The sequence below is a fragment of the Hypomesus transpacificus genome, chromosome 23 (assembly GCF_021917145.1).
Source record: "Hypomesus transpacificus isolate Combined female chromosome 23, fHypTra1, whole genome shotgun sequence".
In the NCBI taxonomy this organism is placed as follows: Eukaryota; Metazoa; Chordata; class Actinopteri; order Osmeriformes; family Osmeridae; genus Hypomesus; species Hypomesus transpacificus.
This window is the reverse complement of record NC_061082.1, coordinates 11,953,928-11,975,821: the sequence shown is the minus strand read 5'-3', so window position 1 is coordinate 11,975,821 and position 21,894 is coordinate 11,953,928. Positions and strand designations below refer to the sequence as shown.

The following is a 21,894-nucleotide window of genomic DNA, read 5'->3' as shown; positions in this document are numbered from 1 at the left end:
CATACACTGTACATTGGAAAATACATCACCCTAAATTATAAAATTATGTAGTTTGAATGAAAGCTTAAATGTATCATATTCAATCCCTTTCTTTTCCTTCTTCTGTTTCTCTCTATGAATGTTTGCAGAGGGGAAACGATGGATGCACACATTCCACTACCAATATTCCCCCTCACTCTATCTTGTTGCTATGGGAACCAAAGCAGACGGGAGACAGGTTCATATCGTCCTCCCTCAGGTCTCCAGTCACAGTCTCCTTCCCTCTCTCTCTCTCTCCCTCGTTACTTTGCTTCCTCTCTCCATTCCTCTCCGTCTGTCTTACTTTAAATATGAATCTCTCTTTTTCTGGCAATTCTCTCTCTCTCCTCTCTCTCTCTCTCTCTCTCTCTCTCTCTCTCTCTCTCTCTCTCTCTCTCTCTCTCTCTCTCTCTCTCTCTCTCTCTCTCTCTTACCCTTCCCTCTCTCCCTCCCTCGTGTCTGAGCTGGCTGCTCCTGTGTGGGCCACTGATACTCGCTGATTAAAGAAAGTTATAATTTGATTTTCTCAGCAGGCGTCGTTTAATAGAGCAGTTTAACTAAAGCTGTGCCTTCCCCAGGGCTTAGAGAGAAGGAAGAGAGAGAGAGAGAGAGCTTTAGAGTCATATACTAATCCCAAACACTGAGCAGTCACCCACCACTAAACTCTTTCTCTCTCTGTTTCTCTCCGACCTTGTAATTCTGTCTGCCTACTGGGCTCTCTCTCTCTCTCTCTCTCTCTCTCTCTCTCTCTCTCTCTCTCTCTCTCTCTCTCTCTCTCTCTCTCTCTCTCTCTCTCTCTCTCTCTCTCTCTCTCTCTCCTCTCTCTCTCTCTCTCTCTCTTGCCCTTCCTCATCCCCTGCTCTAATCTGTCACTCTCTCTAACTACACCATCCCTCCTTCAGTGAGGGAGGCAGATTGAAAGCATGTGTGTGTGCATGTGACAGTGTGTGTGTGTGTGTGTGTGTATACAGACAGGCTGTATTACTGGCCCATTGTGATAATAGCGTTTAATTTATCCTTTCTGCTAAAATCAGCTCCATCTCTCTGCCACTCTTCCTCCCTTCTATATCGCTGTCTGTGGTGTCTGATACCCCCCCACCCTTCTCCCCTCCCTCCCTCCCTCCCTCCCTCCCTCCCTCCCTCCCTCCCTCCCTCCCTCCCTCCCTCCCTCCCTCCCTCCCTCTTCCCTTTTCCATCCTCCTTACTCACTCTATCTCTCTCATCCCTCCTCTCCCTCTTTCTCCTTCCCTCTTCTTCCTCCTCTCCCTCCCTCTCCCTCCCTCTCCCTCCCTTTCCCTCCCTTTCCCTCCTACTCTCCCTCCTTCATTCTCTGGCCATTTCAGACCCATTTAGTGGGATAAACATCTTGAGACAGACAGAGGGGTTTTTGCTCTCTTTCAGAGGGAAGCGGGGAGAGGATATGGAGACTGGCATCGCTGGTGCCTGCCCCAGAATACCAAACAGGGCCTGGGCATCTTAATATGCAGTGTGGGACAGAGCTTGAGATCAAAGAGAGAGACAGACACACAAACAATGTGTGTACGTGTTGTGTTATCGCACTCTTGTCCCATCTTTCTTCATCTTTAAACCTACTATCCTCTCATTCATTTCAACCTCTCTTTGTTCCTGTTTTTTGTGTGCGCGTGCGTGTCCTCCTTGTGATGGTACGTTTACCAATAAACAGTCTTTCAGTCAATAAAAATATATTTTTTTTGCATCAGCCCTAACATAATGGTGCATATATTAGAATAGAGCAAGGACAGAGATGAAGAGAGGGAGAAAAAGGGAAAAGGAGAGAGATAGAAGGAGAGAGAGGAGATAGAAAATGGGATGGAAAGAGAGGAAGAATGAGAGAGCAGATAATAAAAGATTAACGTCACGCTTCTCAGAGTGGTGGAATTTGAAAACCCTCCTAATCAAATTATTTATCCCTGTCTGAGAGGAGAGAGAGGGAGTGAGAGAGAGAGAGAAGGAGGGTGAGATAGACAGATGGGGAAGTAGTATGCAGAAAGGTGGTAGAAAAAAAGAGAGAAGATTGGAAGAATATGAGGCCTACAGGATGGTGCTGTTTCTGCTGTGAGTCTGTGTGAGGAAGAAGTGGGATTGAGATGGAACATGTATGTGCATACCCTCAGTTCAACGGGAGGGTCAACACTGTTTTACAGAAGAGAGAGACAGAGACAGAGACAGAGACAGAGACAGAGACAGAGACAGAGACAGAGACAGAGACAGAGACAGAGACAGAGACAGAGACAGAGACAGAGACAGAGACAGAGACAGAGACAGACAGACAGACAGACAGAGAGAGAGAGAGAGAGAGAGAGAGAGAGAGAGAGAGAGACAGAGAGAGAGAGAGAGAGAGAGAGAGAGAGAGAGAGAGAGAGAGAGAGAGCCCAGTAGGCAGACAGAATTAAATTACAATGTCGGAGATAGAGACAGGAAAATATGAAATGATGTTGTTCTTTGATTCTTCTTTATTTTGAAACAACACTCACACATTCTCTGCTCAAAATTGCTCTCCTATACCATTACTGCTCTTCTCCTGTCTTCTATTCTATTCTCCTCTCCCATCTCTTCCTCCCTCTCTCATGGTTAAAGATCCCATCATCATCCCTTACACAGATCCCTCAGAGTAGACCTTGAGCTACCAGACACACACATAGATGTGTCTGTCCACACGTGTACACAAACACAGAAGCAAGCACGCGCCGTGGATATACGCTCTCACCCACACACGACACACAAACACATAAACACACATACACAGAGTCCCTCCTCATTACCCTGATCCCCCCTGAGTGACATATTTAACAAAAGGATGCAGCCTCTGGTACCATGGCAACCAACCTCCTCCATCTCTATGCGGTGCTTCAGACTGTTAACATGATAAGTGATCTCTCTACCCTCTTCCTCTGACTCCCTCTCTCACGTTTTCTCTTTTTGACTAACTCCCCCCCCCTCTCTCTTCAATCGGTTAATTTACCATTTCTCTCTAGCTCCTAAATCTCCTCAACTTCTCACTCTCCCTTCTGGTTTTTTGTCTGTTCCCCTCCCTATGTCGTCATGGTCTCATCCCTCTGTGTGAAATTCTTCTCTTGTGCACAGAGCTCCTGAATGCATCAGACTCCAGCAGAGATGTCTGTGTACGTGTGTGCACGCGCATGTGTGTGTGATGGGGGAGGGGGGTGATTCCAAGGGGCTCTCATATCTAGGCCACTGGAGTCCACGGCAGGCAGTGTGTCTGGTGTCACAGCAAATCAGCTGTCAGCTGCACACTGCCAGCCTGTTCACACACATGCACAAACACACACGCATACAGTAAACACACACACACACACACAGACACACACTCTCCCCCAAGTCTGAGCAGAGACTAAGAATAGCCTACCCTGAGTTGTTGCCCTCTTCCTCTTGCCCTTCTCTTGCTCTCCCTCCCTTTATAATTCCATTTCACCTTTAAATTACGTTTAATTTGGAGGAACAACACACTCCAACAAGACTAAACCCCTTCTCTCTGAGCTCGGGCCTGTCCAGGTGTCTGGGGTGGCCTGTCACCCTGGGATCCTGCATGTCTGGACGCATCCACACAGTATCAAGGTAGAGAAGAGCAAACTGGGCCCTGTATTCCTGTGTGTTCCCAGCTGCATCTCACATGCATATTTATTTGTGCATGTCGGTTGCTGCATGGAGGGTAGATGCAGGCAGGCAGCCTCTAATAAGTAAGCTCTCACACAAACACACATACAAATGGGCTTATGGTGGTAAATCTAGGTGTGTGCGTGCCTGCATATGCCTGTGTGTGAGTGTGCGTGGTATTCTCCTGCTCTCTGCTGTTTCTTTGCTGTCTGTGGCCCCCTCTTCTCCATGAATACTAATGTGCTTCAAACCCCAGAGATCACCTCCTCCTCCCCTCCTCCCCTCCCTCTATCTCTCCCTCTGTCCTCGCCGTGCTTTACTCTCTGTCCCTCCTCCCTCTCTCCATGCTCACCATCCGTCACCCTCTCCTTTCTCACCTCATACTCACCTCCTTCCTCCCCATCTTTTTCCTTTTTTTTCCCTCTCTTTCTTTGCATTGTCCAATCATCTTTTCTTTCTGTACTCTCCAAGTTTCCTCGAGGGGAGATTCAAACCAGGTCACCACAACCATTCCACCTATTCCTGTCTCTTTCAGTAATATACATGTGTGTTTGTTTCCTACTACCATTTCCTCACGAATGAATCATTCCTGACCCCAGCCATGCAAACTCATTTGCCCCAACACAGTATTAAATCCAAAACTGAATCTCCTCTTAACTCAGAAATAATTACACGTCCTGGTTGGAGACAATGTTAAAACTGTGTAGTAAAAAACAGAAGAGCATGAAGATCTGTTGCTGGTTCAGTCTATAAGTCAGTCGGTTGCTCTCACTACTGCTGACTGGACATTCCGGAACTTTACAGCTTTTCCACACACGAAAAATATTCAGTCAGGAAATAAAGCTCCTGCGACTGCCAACAGCGACAGATATTTGGTGTGTGTGTATGCATAATGTGAATACGTGTCTGTGTGTATGTGTGCCTGTGTATTGGACAGAAAGTGACAGAGAGGGTGACTGAGGGAAGGTTAGAGAGAGAGAGAGAGAGAGAGAGAGAGAGAGAGAGAGAGAGAGAGAGAGAGAGAGAGAGAGAGAGAGAGAGAGAGAGAGAGAGAGAGAGAGAGAGAGAGAGAGAGAGACAGAGATAGAGACAGAGAGAGCATGCAAGAGAAAAAAGAGAGACAGAACAGAGTAGGGTGGGGGGAGAGCAATGGGAAAAGGGGAAGAGGGAAAAGAAGGGAATGAGGTAGTGAACTGATTAACTACGTTCACAATGTACAAAAATCCAAATGTTTCATTTATTCTTGAACGTTCTTTATTCATAGAGAAGAACCCATGTGTTTACTGAGACAGTATGTCTGTGGACATGAGAAGACTCTCTCTGCCGATCTGAGGGGATCTTAGAGAGCAACAGGCTACTGTAGGATAACAACACACACACACACATGCACACACATTCACACACACATACACACACATTCACACACACATACACACTCATTCACACACACATACACACTCATTCACACACACATACACACGCATTCACACACACATACACACTCATTCACACACACATACACACACATTCACACACTCATTCACACACACATACACACACATTCACACACACATACACACTCATTCACACACACATGCACACACATTCACACACACATACACACTCATTCACACACACATACACACACATTCACACACACATACACACTCATTCACACACACATGCACACTCATTCACACACACATGCACACACATTCACACACACATGCACACTCATTCACACACACATACACACTCATTCACACACACATACACACTCATTCACACACACATACACACTCATTCACACACACATACACACTCATTCACACACACATACACACACATTCACACACACATACACACTCATTCACACACACATACACACTCATTCACACACACATACACACTCATTCACACACACATACACACTCATTCACACATACATAAACACTCATTCACACACACATACACACTCATTCACACACACATACACACTCATTCACACACACATACACACTCATTCACACACACATACACACTCATTCACACACACATACACACTCATTCACACACACATACACACTCATTCACACACACATACACACTCATTCACACACACATACACACTCATTCACACACACATACACACTCATTCACACACACATACACACTCATTCACACATACATACACACTCATTCACACACACATACACACGCATTCCCAATACTAGAACCACCCCTGCTGGGGAGAGGAGGAGGCACAAGCTGAAGATCAGTATAGTTGTGCACATTCATACACATACACACGAAATGTGCATGCAATGAGGACTTGCAAACCGACACCACAAAACACAAAGTAACATACACACATGCCCCCCCCTCCCTCACCACACACACACACACACACACAGAAAAACATCCACACTGCAGGACCCCTTCAGATTTCATCATCTTTTTTCTTTCAGTTTTTTTCTCCTTTCTCTGGAGAGGTGGGGAGGGGGAAAAGGGGGTGTTTCATTCCTCTTCTTTTGTTGCTGCTGGTGAGAGAGACCACATATCCATACACAACGCTCTCCCCTGCAACCCTATTCACACCCACACATACACACACACAAAGACACACATCAAAGCACAGACGCTGCCTAAGGATTATTTGAGCCACATACTGGCTGCTCATTCCGGGTTTGTTTCCCTCCCTGAACACCCCTCCTGGCTGGCCACACTTGGTATGGCCCAAGCATTCCTGCCAAGTAGCTTTCACACATGGAGGGGAAGCTTGTCTCCAGCAATCGCTGACAAGCTACAAACAAGACTGTCTCCCTCTCTCCTCACCATAGCTCTCTGGTCTCTCCTCCTCTTTTTTAGCACCCCTTCACCCCCACCTCTTATCCTCTTCGACCTCTCCCCCCTCCCTTACCCTCTGTCTCTCTCTCTGATTCTCTCAGCACCCCCCCCCCCCCTTTCTCTTTGAGAATGTGGGGGCCCCTCTAGCATAAATTGTCAGCTGTTCCTGGGCGGACTCCCTCAGCTCCCTAAACTCCCATAAGCCCCCTGCCCGCATTCACAGCCACAGGATAGAATAGCCCCCTAAGAACCAGGCAGGAAACAAAACTATTTGGATGTGATTACTGGCTTGAAGGAAAACAGTCAAACTTCATCTGATATAATGAATCAGTTAATGTTTCTGTATAAATCCCACATTTGTTATGTATGTGGTCATATGAGGCTTGCGTTACAATAAAATCTATAATCTAACAGTAGAGTGATGACTTTCACAGTGTAATACCAATCCACCCTCATCCAAATGTCTACTCAGACCCATCCAAAGATGTGTCTATCTGATTCAGTTAGTCATTTTGTATACTGTCTGATTGTGAGTGTTTACCTTGTGTTGCTGCCCTCTAATGTCAGTATAAGGTACTGCATGCTTTCAAAATATTGGTCACGTCCATTATCTCTGTTGATAAAATGGATCCATGTTCTATAATTTACATGTTGTAGCTATCAATGATCTCCCACTGTTGATCCACTGGGAGGATGGAAAACTGTGAACCATACTAATATCAACACTACAGGACTGAATAACAGAACAGTCATGGAAATGTAAAAGGCAAAAGTTTTATTTCATGCTTTATTTTTTACAGGATAGCTTCATTAGAATCATTTGGCCGATAAAATCTAATTCAGAAATTTCTTAAAGCTGAAATAGGTAGCATTACATAACAAAATAAATTCCCCAAAAAAGAAACAGCACCTCTGAACCTCAGTGCTTTCCTCCAGCTCATGTTTGATTGACAGTGGTTTAACAAAATAAGCCAAGGAGAAAGGTCTGCCAAAGGCAATTGGTTGGAACAGGATTGATGGAACATAATTGACTGGAAAGTAGCAGGCCACTCCAAAATATGAAATTGACATTCCACTGGCACTGAGCTCTGTGTTGCTAAACAACTCCCAGAGAGCCTCATTAACTTACACAACATGTTTATAGGAGACAAAATATTTTTTACTGAATAAACCTTACCTATTGTACCTTTAATTACAAGAGAGAATAACTTTGACGGTTAAACAAATTCTGAAACACCTCAAATGTTTCTAAAATGTGTAGTAAGAGGGAAAGAATCACATGTATAAAAAAAAAAAGTATGACATTTAAAAGCCTGGGATGTGATATGGAGGAGCAGAGAGAAGGAAAGATGTGTTGGTTACACTGGTAAAGATTCACATTAAAACCTCACAAACACGCTTCCTTTCAGCGGGACACCTTCGAAGACGAGAGGCAAGAACGTCATTCAGTGACGTTACCCCCCCTCATCCCCATTCCCTCGGCCACCTTACCTTCACAATATATAACCCTGGATGAAGGTGAGCCAATTCGACTGACACAAGTGTAGACTCTAGCCGACCCACAATGATAACCTACCTGACACACTCAATGGGAAACCTACCACAACTAAAGACCCATGTGACTGGGGCCATCATCAATACCCTAAAACAGACATATTTCTCTCAAATGTGAAAACATGTGCTCTTCTACACAGCTGTGACCAATCCTGTCATGTCCAGGGAAATTCCCAAGTAGGGGACCAAGAAAGGCAGGATACCATTAAGATTATTGTAACAGCCTCTGTAACTGGCACACCACCCCCACCTCCTTCTAATCCTCTGTGATCATTCAAGTATACCCACTCACATCATCTCCAACCTGCTTCAAGTACTCCCAACTTAGATATCTGTTTGAACCTTCCATATACACCTCTTCCACCTCTCTTAGGTTTATCAAAAGCTATGGAATAAGTGCACTCAAGATTTGTCTATACATAGAAAAATAACGATAGCAATAATGGCAGAAGGAATAATATTTATCATAATTCTCCATTCAATTACAAAGACATCTAATGAGCGCTTAACTGTGATGTCTTTCTCATGCAGTAACGGAACACGCCGGTGGGTCACCGGTTAAGAGCGCGTACCTCAGGGCCCTGGGTTTGATTCCGGCCATTTCTGCATGTCCTCTCCCCTACATTTCCCGTCACTCTACCATGTAATTATGCCAGTAAAGAAGAAATGCCCAACAAACTATAACAAAAAAGTAATAATAATAATAATTCTTATACAATGACATCACAGTTCCCCCACCCCCTGAGTGTAACGTTCGAGAGTATCACCTGTAGCTACGGCAACGCAAACAAGAACTTTAAATTATAATCTTAAATAACAGAACATCAACAATCGATCATCACTATAGTACATAGTCATCAGGATCACGGTAACTACATCACAGAGGCACACAGCATTATGCTTGAATGTGCACGTGTGTCAATGATGATTTGTATGAACAAGCTTCTGTTCACATTGTGCCCATCCCTCTTCATTGTTACAGTCGTCTCAGACCTTCTCCCTGTAATAAATCGCAAATTAATGACATTAAGTTGTACATTTCTACGTACTCCGTTCATTGCCATGACATCCCTAGCTGTAACACACATTATGAATTGCCTGACACATTTCATAATCAATTTCATTTTTGCATTGACAACAATGCCGTCAGCACGCCCAACCTGTCCTATGTGGTTTGGCCCAAGGAGCTAGAATAGAGAGGCAGAATAGAGATCTAGAATAGAGAGGCACCCAGCCACCCACCTCAGTCCCCTGCAGGTCCCTGAACCCTGGAGCAGGCCTCAGGAGGCTGCCATGCAGCTGCGACAGCGATACAACCGCTGGTCATGTGTTCTAATGTGGTTCCTTACATTCTTCTGTCTGAAGAAGGTCTTACTGCACAGCTACAGAGGAGGAAAGGAGAGAGACACACAATAGAGTCAATTGAGGCATACAATGTCACAAATGCCAGGTTGAAGATAAGACAATCACTGGGGATTCAAGTGTTGGGGGGGGGGGGGGGGGGGGGGGGGGGGGGTCGTTTTGCAGTGAGAGGGGCAGATAGGGTTTACATACAAGGTATGGGCAATGTTTGGGATAATTCAAGGGTAAGATGGGCAGTTAGGCCTTGTTAGAAAACTGAGAGGCAGTGAGAGGGTTTGAAGGGGCAGTTATTGAGGCCAGTGAAAGGGACATTTTGAATAAATGATAAGGTGAAAGGGTTTGTTGTAGTACATGTATGGGGCAAGGCCAGTGTTTGGGGTTGTTGAGCAATAACAGGTAAGGTTATGGGTAGTTAGGGTACACGTACAGGGCAGGGCCAGTGTTTGCCCTTAATGTGCCGGATGCGGTGTATGAGGAGGGCATCACAGTCTCGGAAGGAGAAGTGGCACTCCAGGCAGGAGTGAGGCGCCTTGGGGGTGGAGCTCCCAGAGGCCCACCCTTGACCCCTCCCAGACCTCAGTCCTCTCAGCTGCTTCAGCCGCGCTCTGCGAACCGACTGCTGGAGGGCGGAGCTTCGGCCATGCACGGGGAGGGGCCTGTTACGCTTCTGCAAGAAAGGAGCAAGACAGTCAGCAGCTGACGAGATGAATGTTCTGGAGTCTACTGGAAAACATCCCACAGCTGAGTTAGAGCCATTTGAGCCTGTGTGTGTAGGTGCAATTAAACCATTGACATAAACGGATTCTAGTTGTACATGAAACCAAGGATGAGCACACAGCAAACAGATTGCCCCCTCCTCTCCTGGTCCCTGCCTCGGTATCATACCTTTGGTATGTCCCGTGGGGTCCCAGGTTTTGACCTTGCTGCGCTGACTGCGTGGGGGCGCCTGCCATGTGTGGGGGACTTGCTTTGCTGGGGGCTTTTAGTCAGGCGAGAGAGCTTGTGTTGCAGGGGGGGTTGGTGTTTGTGATGGTAGGAGCGAGTGCCCCGTTTGTGACCTTTGTCGTGGCCCGTTTTCCTCTCCACTCTCTCCTTCTTAACCTGAGTTGAGGTGGGGTTTGGGGGAAGTCCTCTTGCTCTCAGGACCCTAACTGGGCCCGCACCATCCCCAAACCTCTCTCCCCGTGACACTGAGCGTGTCAAGCAGATATCCACACTCTCCTCTTCCCTCTTCACTACCGGGCCCCCTGGGGGCCGGCAGAAGCTGAAGAGGAAGCCAGGGTCAAGCAACTTGACAGGGGGCTTGCTCTGGCGCTTGCCCAGGTCTGGAGAGGGAGGCTCGGAGAAGGGCAGCCCCACCGGCAGGGGGTCCACTGGCTCCTCTTTGATGGCCCGGTAGAGTGGATGAGTGTAGAGATGGGGGACAGGGGCAATGTCTGGATCTGCGCTGACTGCCACAGCATCTCTCTTCTTTCCGAGAACTCCAAGCGATTCCTCTAGACCCGATTCCAGAAGAAGTCTGCTGTCCGTCCTGAGACACTCTTCTTTGGTGGGGCGCTGAGCCTTGCCAAGCTCTCTACCTCTAATCGTCCTCACCTTGGTCTTTGCCACTGGCCGACCGCTGTTATAGCGGACGGTCCCCGTGGTGTTGACCCTGTCCCCGGGGTGTGTCCTAGTAAGCGGAGGTTGGCGCATGTGTGTGAGACCATGGCAACTGTGTACAGGGAGAGGCGGTGCTGAGATGGCAAAGTCGTACGGTTCCGGTTTGATCCTGATAACGTTCCTCCTCAGAGGCTTAGCGTTGTCGTGACAAGGTGGAGGTTGGGCAGAAAAAGGAGCGCCGTCGCTCCCTCTTACAGAACGCCTGAGTTCCCGACCACCAAAGGGCTGCCTGGAAATTGGATGCCGCAGGTTGGGTAACAGCACTTTACTGCGCATGCTCCTATCAGAGGGTGGAACAGGTCTAGGGGCAGACCTTGGTCTTTTCAGTCCTATCTCCATGTTGACGGGATCACTGGGCTCAGTCTTAATGACTTGTTTGAGTAGGCGGGTGTTAACAGCGTTGCATAGAGGTAGGGACAGGGGAAGACTTCGGAACGCAAGCCCAGGGACCTGTGGGCATGGTTTCCTCCGCTTGGTCAGGGAGTAGTTGTTGACCTTTAACTTGCGAAGGCGTTTCTTCTGTCTCCAACCAATCAGCTCCTCCTGACAGGACAGAAGGGAGGTCCTTTGAAGCCCTAAAACATTCATGAGGCGATACTTCTCCAACACACGGACATGGTCCTCCTCCTCCTCCCTCTGTTCCTCCTCTTCCTCCTTGACTCTGACCAGGGGAACACTAGTCTTGGGCTCCTGTCTGGAGCTGAAGGACGGGCAACGCTTGTGACCCCGTCTGGGGCTCTCGGGCCTGGGCAGCAATCTCTGGACCTCTTGGGCCGCTCCGGGGGTGGAGCGCAGGAGACGCGTGTGTGTGTGGGGTGAAGAGGGGGTATTTCGAGGGAGCCGGGTCCTCTTACTAGAGGGCGATTTAAAATCCATGAGCTTCATTCTGTTTGTGGGACTGAGGGGCATGTGGAGACTGATGGGTCCTGGGCCTTGACTATGGGGGATGCGAGGCGAGCGTCTGGGGAAGTTTGTCAAAGGCTCATTGGATTGGTCCAGGGTCCACCTGAAGCCATCCTTCCCAGCACCAAGAAGCCCTCCCTCCCTAGGTTCTAGCTTTATCCTCTTCCTGTCCTTCTGGAACTGCGTCTGGAGTTGCTGGAGAGTGCCCTTCTGTTCCCTTTGCAGGGCGGAACAGGCCTCGACTGCGGGCCACATGCCCAGGTGTCGGGCCATGGTGCTGACCTCTGGCAGGTCCTCCGGACGGACGCTTAGAGTGGAGGAATAGGAGAAGTCCAGCAGGGACACAAGATTGTCCTCCCTGAAACCTGAAAGAAGAGGAAGTGTAAGATTGGAAGAAAGATACACCGTCATTCATCTAATTAAGAGCTTCATTTCAGTCCTATTCCCACCAGTTAAATCTATGTCAGTCTTCAAGCTGGGTGTGGAATCCATTTCCGCAAAGACTTCCTGGAAGTACTCGCTGACCGCAGCCAACACTGCCTTGTGGGCCGAGTAAGACTGTCCGTTTGTCCTCAGTGTGATGTCACAGAAGAGCCCTGCATCTCGCTGGCTCCGCAGCTTACTCAGAATGTCATGGCTGTGTGACATCATTGTCTTGGAAACACTCCCTTTCAAGCTGCCACACTCCTGATGAGAGAGAGAGAGAGAGAGAGAGAGAGAGAGAGAGAGAGAGAGAGATAAGATAGGGTTAGCACAGCCTGGTGAGTTGGAGATGGTCTGCTATGCCTTCACATTTTCTGGCTTTCAGAACCAGAACATCACCGTCTGGGTGGTTCTGAGGTTCTCTTACCATGGTTCTCTGGCTCTGCTGATTCTGGCAATCTGAGCACCCAAGTACATGGTCCCTGATGTGGAAATACATCCCTGAGGAAAAATCATTAAAGTCATCAACAGCATTATCATCGTTTCAAACCAGAGACAAAAGTATACACATTATAGCAGTGTTTTCCTTGAGAGACTTCTAAAATAAAAAGTATTTGTATGGCCCTTTTTACTTCCCATATGCCCATAGAACTGCACCTAAACCCTCAAGGATTTCCTTTTCATGACACCTTTGACGGAACGCCTGTAGAGTTAAACCATTCCTTGCAAGTGGCAACTCTATCTGAGGGTTACAATTTCCCCATCTGGTCAGAGCTGCCCGTCTAAGATGGAACCTCTCTTCAGTAGAGAACACCTGAGCTCGACTAAAAGCAGATGGAGAAACTACTGGAGGAAGTCAGACCCAGAGACGTACCTACCTACTTATTCGTTCTATGTCTGCCAGGTATGGGATTCATGCAACACTTCTCGGAACTGTGGCTTGCTAAGACTAGATGCCCGGGTTGAAGACAGGGCGTCTCAAGCACACTGTCATTAGTAAAACAGTCCTTAAACAACTGAAAAACAAATCCAACTGAAGACTTACCGTCCCACCAGTAGTTTTCGGCGACGGCTTTATAGGTTTCCTCCAGGGAAAGGTGGCGTGTGCCTGGCCGCCGCCGGTGAAAGGTGGAGATTGCCCCGTGCCGCCGGTCCTGGTCTAAAACCTCCCGGTAGTGGATGAATCCTTGCTCCAATTTCTTACGGTACTGCAGCCCGTCTATGATCTCAAAGTTGGGTGAACACGCCATTGACCCACGCCCAATCAAGTCGCCAGTGTTGTCAGTCTCAATCATGAGGTCTTGCGCCCGGTCCGGCAAAGCTTTTGACAGACAGAGGGTATTATCATTCCTGTAATGAGTATAGGTGCAATCGCCGGCCATTTTAACTTGCCTCTCTATCGAAGGAACTTTTACTATTTGTGTCCGTCTTTTCCGCCGCCCAAAACCCGGCAGCACAAAGTGAATCCTCTTTCTGGAGGCTACCCCCGTCACCTCCGCCGACAAGTCACCGCTGGGAGCTGCTTTGGCCTGAAGTTCTCAAGTGTCCTGACATGAACTCCACGTGTATCTGATGACAGCTATGGATGGTGAACAACACCTACCAAAGAAGCTTGAAAACATACTAATATTGGACTAAGAAACTTGGTTCGATTACTGATACGGAGCTGTGCTTTCTTATCATTTTCGATTCGTTGAAAACATTTTCACAGACAAACCTGTTAAAACTGTGACAATTAGCTACACAATTTACGTGATGTGTATTCTGTGAAAGTTGTTGGTAGCCTAACAGCAAGAAGACCCATCCTTTTCAAATTCCTCTTGTATATTAGCCTATGTTTGAACATATCAATTGTAGTTAGATCTATTCAGCATGTTTTTGGTTATGGTCCATATATTTCAGGATTAGGATTATATGAATCATCCAGCACCAGAATTTAGGGTATAGATCCCAGAACCATGGTAATCCAGATACAAAATATGCATTTCTCCTTCCGATTCTAAAAGTATGTAGGTTAGTTATGGGTCTTAGATAAGCTATGACAACAAAAATGTTGCAGATTTATTTCAGTTTCATAACAATTCAGCTAAGGTCACGTATGTGTACAAAAATAATAACGTTGCCAAATAGAAACCGTGAACAAGGAAAATTAGGGATATCGCGCCAAAGATAGGCATTAACACGAGATACAATGTAACTGGTTACTTCCCAACGGGTTGCTAAATATCACAGATGTAATGCCAGTAAACCTAAGAGAAGCAATCAATGCGACCAGTTGGTGTTTGTTATCAATAGAACACGTTGTCGGGTGGCCAAATGACGAAGATTCCCTTTACCTCTGGCGTAACTTCAGATGTATTTCACTGAAACTCGGAGTCCGAAACAACATGATGATGCAGCTATCTCCCCAGCATCGCGAGTTGGACGACCTAGCCTAGCGTGAGGCGAACTGGTGTCTCCCAAATCAAACACGAAAGATTAAATAGACATAATTGTCTAATAAAAAGCCCAACAATACCCTCATGTGAGGTATCCGACTCATTTCTTGTCTCTCCTCTCTGCGCAAGGCCAGTCAGATGATCAAATAATCCAAATTTTTTAACTCGTAACCTTCTGTTGGTTACTAAATGACAACCTAACCCGTTCAATCACTCGCAGCCTCACCCCCTCCTTCCTTCACTGCCATTAGTAGACACTTTAGAGATTTCCCAAACGACCTTCTGATTGGACGTTGAAACTGCCAGTCAGACGACTTTTTTTTTACCCACATTATCAAGATCGGTTGTTGATGTCAGTTTTGTCTCACTTGGTGCAGTCTTCTGTCAAGTTGACTACTAAGAAATATAATAGTCTATTATCAACTCCTCTTCTCGTCGCACATGATCCAGTATCACTTCCTAATATTCTTTTAACAGAACTTGCTTGCATGAAAACCTCGTGTTTTAATTGAAAGAAATATGCTATCCACTGAGACTTAAGTTATAAAAATGTAAACCTCTAGTTAGTAAACCCAATTACACCAATGGTGCTCCCATCAAATTGATTGTTAGAGAAGACAAAGGGACCTCAGCTCAATGAACTGCCAACTAAATTTGATCATACATAAATGACACTGCTAACATTCTGAAGATTTTCTTAAAATATACTCTGTATAGGATCTGATAAATAATTCCAAACCCTTGCAATCCTACATCTGCATCAATACTCAAATGGGAGGCTTTGAATTCATAGCATAAATCATTCTCAAAGGCAGTAGGCTACAAGGCAAAATTATATAGTCTGTACACCATTGCCTTGCCATTCAATAAAACATTTTCTTATTAAACTGGTACATATAAAATATGAACAAATGAGACAGCACATTTTCTTTTCACAAGCATTCCTATATTGAATTGTTATACAAATCCACAGTATAATCCACAATTACCTATAAAACAGTTCAGAATAATAAGGCATTGTTACCAGTGGCAGTTTCTATACAGCTGAAGTGAGTTGCTGCCCTTCAGATTGTAGTCAGACAAGTGTGTAGTGAGGTGGCATTACGCGTTAGTAACAGCCATCTGGCAACACACTGATGTCAAAATGGGCTTCGAGGGGAGATGTTTCTGTTTTACTGAGTTATAAAATACAAAATGTTAACCTGGATTGTTGTGTATATGTGTGCGTGTTAAAGTGTGTGTGTGTGTGTGTGTGTGTGTGTGGGGGGGGGGGGGGGGGTAAATGAATATGTTACAGTTAAAGGAAGATGGCAAACTTGTCTCAGTGTGTGTGCAGGTAGACTGCTGACACCAGTATTATTGCTGTCCTATACTCATGTTGGTCATAAGGGGTCCCTGCAGGTGGAAGGGGAAATGGTCTTAATGCTGGGGGGTGCTGGTCTTAGGGCGTTTGGAGTCGGGGGGCAGGAACACAGGGTCTGTGGGGGGAGAGGGACGTTCTGAAAGAGAGACAGAATAGAACTTAGTGAAGGCATGTTTCAGAGACCGAGCATAACTTTGTGACAACATGAACAGATAGAGCAGATAAATATGCCAGAGCTATTATTTATCCATGTCCAAAGCACATGAAACATTCATTCTGAGCAATTAATTTTCTATTTCTAATGACTTCTTATCCTTTCAAGTTACAATGACCGCAGTTACATTTATTTCATATACGCTGCCAAATGCAAGAACTATGCATAGTAGTTAGCGCTTTCTTTCTTTCTTTCTCTCTTTCTCTAACGGATTTTTACAGCTAACGGCTGGCGGTTAATAAATGGGAACTTCCTCAAGCAGCCATCTCTTTCCCGACAATCCCCTCTGTGCACGAACCCTTACATATGGTAATGAAAGGTCAAAACACCTGCGGCTTATATATGTACACATCATTCCATTTAGCTGCTGCGGCTTCTATAACGGTGCGCCTTATGGTCCGAAAATTACGGTAAGTGATTGTTCTACACCTATGTTGGCCCTTGTCTTAAAGTTCTGGGCCAACCCCCGTGTTTCTAGAGGGAGTACTGACCGTGTTTGGCTTTCTCAGTGGAGGTGAGTGCACTGAATTGCTGATTGGCGGCTGGAGAGCAAGTCACCACAGGAGTCAGGGATATCCGTCTGAAAACAAGTTGTGACAGTGAGTTTACTCTTGAAGTGTTTTTTTGTGTATCCAATTTTGTCCTATTTCTATAGAGTGCATAGAAAGTGTGAAGTTCCAAGTTTGTCAATGAAGGAATAGGCCTATAGTCTTCAGGAAATGGAAAAAGACTATAGTCATCTAAACAGTAAGGTTCATCTTAACATCCCATGTCTCTCCCTTACTCATTACCTTCACACTCAGATTGTAAATATATTGTCTGTGTATAGTACACAGACAATGTGTACTTTCGAATACAATCAAAACCACAAAAAAGGACAAAGGATGAAAAAGCTATTAGCATTCAAACCTGAGGTATGCCACTAGTATGCTACATGATTTCTGCTCTGATGTGGCTGTCTCAGATTCTGAAATGTGAGCGTAGTTAGGGGGCAACACACCAGTCACTGACCCCCATTTCAGCTGAGCAAGCTAAAGATGCAATCTTCAGCAGAGGAGTGTAGTCAAAGCCAAGATATTCAGGTTTATTTCTCTCAGCACAAAACTGCTAGGGGTTTTGAAGTGTTGAGTTAAACAACACATGTTAAACAACCCACTGGACAGTGCTGTGGAGCATTGTCTTTTGGTTGAGTTGGGTCCCATTATACAACACAACTACTGTGAATAACACGAGTGAGCAAGAATTTAATCTTTGATTTCATTTCCCAATGTGGTATTGACTTCATATTATCAAGTCATTAATGTAGTGTTACTTTGAGAAAGGCATTTAATTAGAGGCATGATTCAATGACGTAAAAACCTAGCCATCTCAACTATATATACTGCATCTTACATCTGCCTGCGATTGCACACAGCTCTTACCTGGGGGTGGGTCCTTTCGGGGTGCTGGGCCCTGCAGTGCTGCTGCTACTGAACTTGGGGGTGGAGGGGGTGAGGGGGTGGAGACGGGGCTGGGCTGTGGACAAGCTGGTCGGGGTGAGGCAAATCTGGGGTGTCGAGGGAGTGCTGGGGCTGCCTGTCACGGGGGCAGTGGTCTGGGGTTTGGGGGTGGCAGGTTTACTCCAGGCCTCGAGGGTACTGAGGGTGATCCTACGAGGCTGGCCCTTGGTCTTGGTCATCTGGATGTTCTTCTCTCCACCAGCCTGGGTAGCAGGGGGGCACGCCAGGGAGGAGAGGGGCGTGATGGGGCTGGAGGGGAGAGCCACACATGCAGGAGCAGTGGCCTGGGGGGTTGCTTCTGTGCTGTGGGGAATGGGGGACACCATCATCTTGCCTGCTACTGCTGCCTTCTTGCCCTTTTTCTCCAGGCCATTGCCTGGGGCAATGACTTCCAGGGCAGGGGGCTCTTTTAGAGGGGTGCCCAGCTCTCCAGGGGAGAAGGACAGAAAAGAGCAGTAGCCGTCCGTAGATGACACCGCCAAGAAGGAGCCATCTCCAGACCTGGACAGGGCATAGAACAACCATCTTCACTATCCCAGGATGGAACAATGTAATGTGACTGAATCACTGATGATGATTATAAAATGTTGGGAATGTTCTATTCCACCACTGGAAACAGTTCCTTTATTAATTAACAGTTCATGCTAGGTGTGTATATTACCAGGTGAAGTTGCTGGCATATGACCGTGTGTGTGTATGTGTGCATTACCAGGTGAGGTCACTGAGAGTGTGGTAGTGGATGTTAGAGATCAAGCCAAAAGGGAGCGTCTGCTGCGTGTCGTACAGGAAGATACTATCCTCAGATGCCACGGCGAACACCAGTCGGTATGGCAACTGGAATGTGTTGGGGAGAGGCTGCTGAGAGCCATCTGCATGGGAGAGGGAGAGAGAGAGAAATGGAATACTAATGAAGGAGATGAACCTTTTTAGGTCTGGGATGTGGTTTTCACAAGTGTGTGTGAGTGTGTTATGTTAACATGCATGTCCCTACCCTCTCCCTTCTTGGTCCTCAGTTCAAAGTACACAGGACAGCAGCGGACAGCCAGGGTGGCCTTGGCAGGGCAGGGCAGGTGAGCTATAGGCCTGGAATACAGATCCACGTTCAGACTGTCAGTACAGCATGCTCATCGTGTGATGAGGGACTCATCACATGATGAGTTATCACTACAGACGACCTTGGAAGTGGATGGATGAATGTAAGTGATGGATAAATTAGCTGTGTTTACCTCTTGAGGCTCTTCCTAGAGAAGACATAGGTGGTGTTGGTCACATTCTCCCCCGCCTCCACACACCCCGCTGACAGGAAGAGATGAAGGTGGGGGGAAATTAATTAGTTGCTCTTAATCCTAGCATATGACACCATAGAACGCCATTACTTCCTGTTTAAGGTAACTGTTTGGAAAAAAGTATTCTGAGTTTGTACCTGGGGCGAGCAGGAAGGATCCGTCTGGAGTAAAGGTGAGGCGTCTAAAGAATGACCTCATACTGTCATCATGGAACATTCTGTAGTTTTTCACCTGGGCACAGAGATAGTATGTGATTAATATTCTGTATAAGACAGAATAGGGACTGTGTACTGCGTCATTGTGTCCTCATAACAGACCTCTCCTTCTCCAGCTGATCCAGAGCTCATCTTACTGACACCAAAGACCTTCTTTCTGGTCTGGGTACTGTACACGCGCATCACTCTGATAAAGGGAGAGAAAGGGAGGACGGAGAGTCAGGATTAGAAGGTAAAAAACTAAACGAAAACGGTAATTTGTCAGGTCATATACTTTGTTTGTTGAAGAGGCCAGAACTTCCATGCAAATTCACTTTGATTTTTAATGTTGGTGGTACCGGCAAAGATACAAGTAAATAGAGGAGGCAATGATGAGAATCGCACAAGGAGAAAAGAACACGGTGAAAGCAGCTTGCCCTACCTGTCACAGCTTAGAGTAGCTACATACTGGCCCAGGGGATCCCAGGCCACTCCCTGAACATAGCTCTTATGGTCATTAAAGATGCAAAGCTTCTGACCTGGAATACAACAGGCTTGTTAACATTCGCACACGGACTCAGACCGGAGAAAGAGACAAAGAGAGAGAGGGACACACGCACACACCTTTGTTGACATCCCACATGATAGCAGTGTTGTCCACAGATCCAGACACCAGGTGGTTTGAGTCTCTGGTCCAGGAGATGTCGTACACATCTTCTATGTGGCCCCTAAACACGCACACAAACGTCAGTAGGCTTATGTAAACTATGCTATACCATAAAGGCTGGTGTTGGCTAGGCAAAAGCTCACCGCAGGGTCTTGACCACAGTCCAGCACTCCTTGTTAAGCTGAGCATCCTCCTCCTCCTGGAAGCATGGAGGCTGTTCTGATTCCTTACTGTCATTGAGTTTCCACAGCAGGATAGCTGCGTCTGCAAACACAAAACAAGCAAGGAGGAAGGTAGACACACACAGATGTTATTGTAGACACACAAGGAGACAATGCTGTAAACTTTTGCAGCATCATGTCGCTGATCTTATAAATATACCGTCTCCTCCTGACGCCAGGAGCTCTCCATTGGGGCTGAAGCGGACCACGTTGACAGCCTTGGTGTGTCTGGCCAGGTTTGACAAAAAGTCCACAACCGCCCGCCCATCAGGACCAGTCTCAACACGCCACAGCTGAATGACCACAGAAAGAGACAAGTCATTATTGTAATTATGCTAGCCAAAACACATCCATGAGAAAGAAGAGTCCTGGTTATTGTTCATATCCTGGTGTGTTATTTACAGGACTGAGAATGTGTGATCGAGAAAGTCGATAGGTGATATATTAAAGCCAGGGAATGTGAGTGTGTGCATGAAGTGAATGACAGATAAGGGTTACTTACTCTAACAGTTGTGTCCACTCCAGCGGTGGCCAGACGGTTTATGCGTCCCTCTGAGCTGTGTTGAAAGTCAAGACTGTAGACCGGCTCCTTGTTGTGCCACGCGATTTCACACGTAATCACCTTCATTCTACAATCAGTCCAGAAAGACAAATATCTAGGCCAACTAAAAGACTGAGTAGGGCGACAGGTTTGCTACAGAATTAATGCACTGCTAGCCGAGTGGAGACTTTGTGACAATTAGTATTGGGAACCACCGTTACAGTAAGACTAGTATGAGCCATCTTTCTCAAGTTTCACAACCCTAGTGTGCTTGCTTAGATGAGCGGGTAAAAAGTTGTTAATAGTCCACGTTAGGCAGTAATACGGACGCTTAACCTAGTCTATGTGCATCGCAAACCTTAACAATTTGGCTTTGTGGCAACCCTAATCAGTCGCGTTAGCCGTTTCTTCCCAGCTAATAGCTACCGTAGCTAGTCATTTCACCAAACCACCTAGCTCAACAGAAACTCACTGTCGAGTGCGTACGTGCCTCAAATAAATAACTGCATTTGACAAGAGTAAGAAATATACACGTTTAGGCTACCAGTACCTGTGACTCCCTTATTTTCGCTACTGCTTAATTGTTCTTCGTCCTTGGCCGACAGTGCACAACACCGGGTAAGGCAGCTGGTAGCTGGACCACTCAATTTCCCGCGTACAATTCACTCGAAACTTCCGCTAGTGACAAGTATGCGCTCTCTTGCTACGATTGGACAACGCAAGGAGATCCAGCTAAATCCCTGAGAGCGTCATGGCCGTCCATATGGCCGTCCATAGACTGACGGCGATGGCTGCTGATCTTTGCGTGGATGGACGGACCGCAAGAGACGCATATATTTTGGAAACTGCTGTCAGAACCTGTATAAGGTGTCATGTATATGAGCTCTTATTGGATGCGGACCATAGTTGTCCCGAAAACATGCCTGTGTCGTTAAAGAAACAAACCGTTTGTTCCTTGAAAAATGTGGACATGCCAACTAATCTTTTAAGGGTTGTAGAAAAGTTTTAAAGCGATACAGAAAAATCCAGCTCATCCATCGCCAGGGATCGTTCAAATGCACGATTT

The 21,894-nt window shown here is 46.5% G+C and overlaps 2 protein-coding genes across 7 annotated transcripts; both read right to left on the bottom strand.

Moving 5' to 3' along the window:
• Nucleotides 1-8,322: 8,322 nt before the first annotated feature.
• On the bottom strand, nt 8,323-15,064 carry si:dkey-229b18.3. 6 transcript variants are annotated; one of them, XM_047047071.1, is made up of 9 exons: nt 14,742-15,064; nt 13,798-13,974; nt 13,451-13,726; nt 12,833-12,906; nt 12,432-12,669; nt 10,303-12,347; nt 9,845-10,084; nt 9,298-9,437; nt 8,323-9,055 (listed from the first exon to the last, which is right to left on the bottom strand). In XM_047047071.1, exons 3-8 carry the CDS (start codon nt 13,698-13,700, stop codon nt 9,336-9,338), a joined length of 2,949 nt encoding a protein of 982 aa, XP_046903027.1. In that variant the 5' UTR covers nt 13,701-13,726; nt 13,798-13,974; nt 14,742-15,064; the 3' UTR covers nt 8,323-9,055; nt 9,298-9,335. The 6 variants fall into 6 exon arrangements, with proteins under 6 accessions (XP_046903027.1, XP_046903024.1, XP_046903025.1 ...); XM_047047068.1 differs by having other exon boundaries at nt 13,451-14,016; XM_047047069.1 differs by having other exon boundaries at nt 13,451-13,984.
• A 751-nt stretch (nt 15,065-15,815) lies between these two features.
• On the bottom strand, nt 15,816-21,866 carry chaf1b (chromatin assembly factor 1, subunit B). Its single transcript, XM_047046665.1, has 14 exons — nt 21,379-21,866; nt 20,790-20,916; nt 20,448-20,580; nt 20,210-20,330; nt 20,024-20,127; nt 19,842-19,938; nt 19,523-19,607; nt 19,343-19,436; nt 19,146-19,215; nt 18,911-19,002; nt 18,629-18,788; nt 17,842-18,420; nt 16,912-17,000; nt 15,816-16,342 (listed from the first exon to the last, which is right to left on the bottom strand). Exons 2-14 carry the CDS (start codon nt 20,913-20,915, stop codon nt 16,263-16,265), a joined length of 1,830 nt encoding a protein of 609 aa, XP_046902621.1. The 5' UTR covers nt 20,916; nt 21,379-21,866; the 3' UTR covers nt 15,816-16,262.
• Between the last annotated feature and the right edge of the window lie 28 nt (nt 21,867-21,894).

Coding starts and splice junctions, on each gene's coding strand:
- si:dkey-229b18.3 (XM_047047068.1), bottom strand. CDS start 13,787: ATGGCCGGCGATTGCACCTATACTCATTACAGGAATGATAATACCCTC. Junction 12,907..13,450: donor CGAAAACTACTGGTGGGACG/GTAAGTCTTCAG, acceptor ATTTTTCCTCAG/GGATGTATTTCCACATCAGG. Junction 12,670..12,832: donor AGCAGAGCCAGAGAACCATG/GTAAGAGAACCT, acceptor CTCTCTCATCAG/GAGTGTGGCAGCTTGAAAGG.
- chaf1b (XM_047046665.1), bottom strand. CDS start 20,915: ATGAAGGTGATTACGTGTGAAATCGCGTGGCACAACAAGGAGCCGGTC. Junction 18,789..18,910: donor GAGGACCAAGAAGGGAGAGG/GTAGGGACATGC, acceptor TCTCCCATGCAG/ATGGCTCTCAGCAGCCTCTC. Junction 17,001..17,841: donor CCGAAAGGACCCACCCCCAG/GTAAGAGCTGTG, acceptor ACTTGTTTTCAG/ACGGATATCCCTGACTCCTG.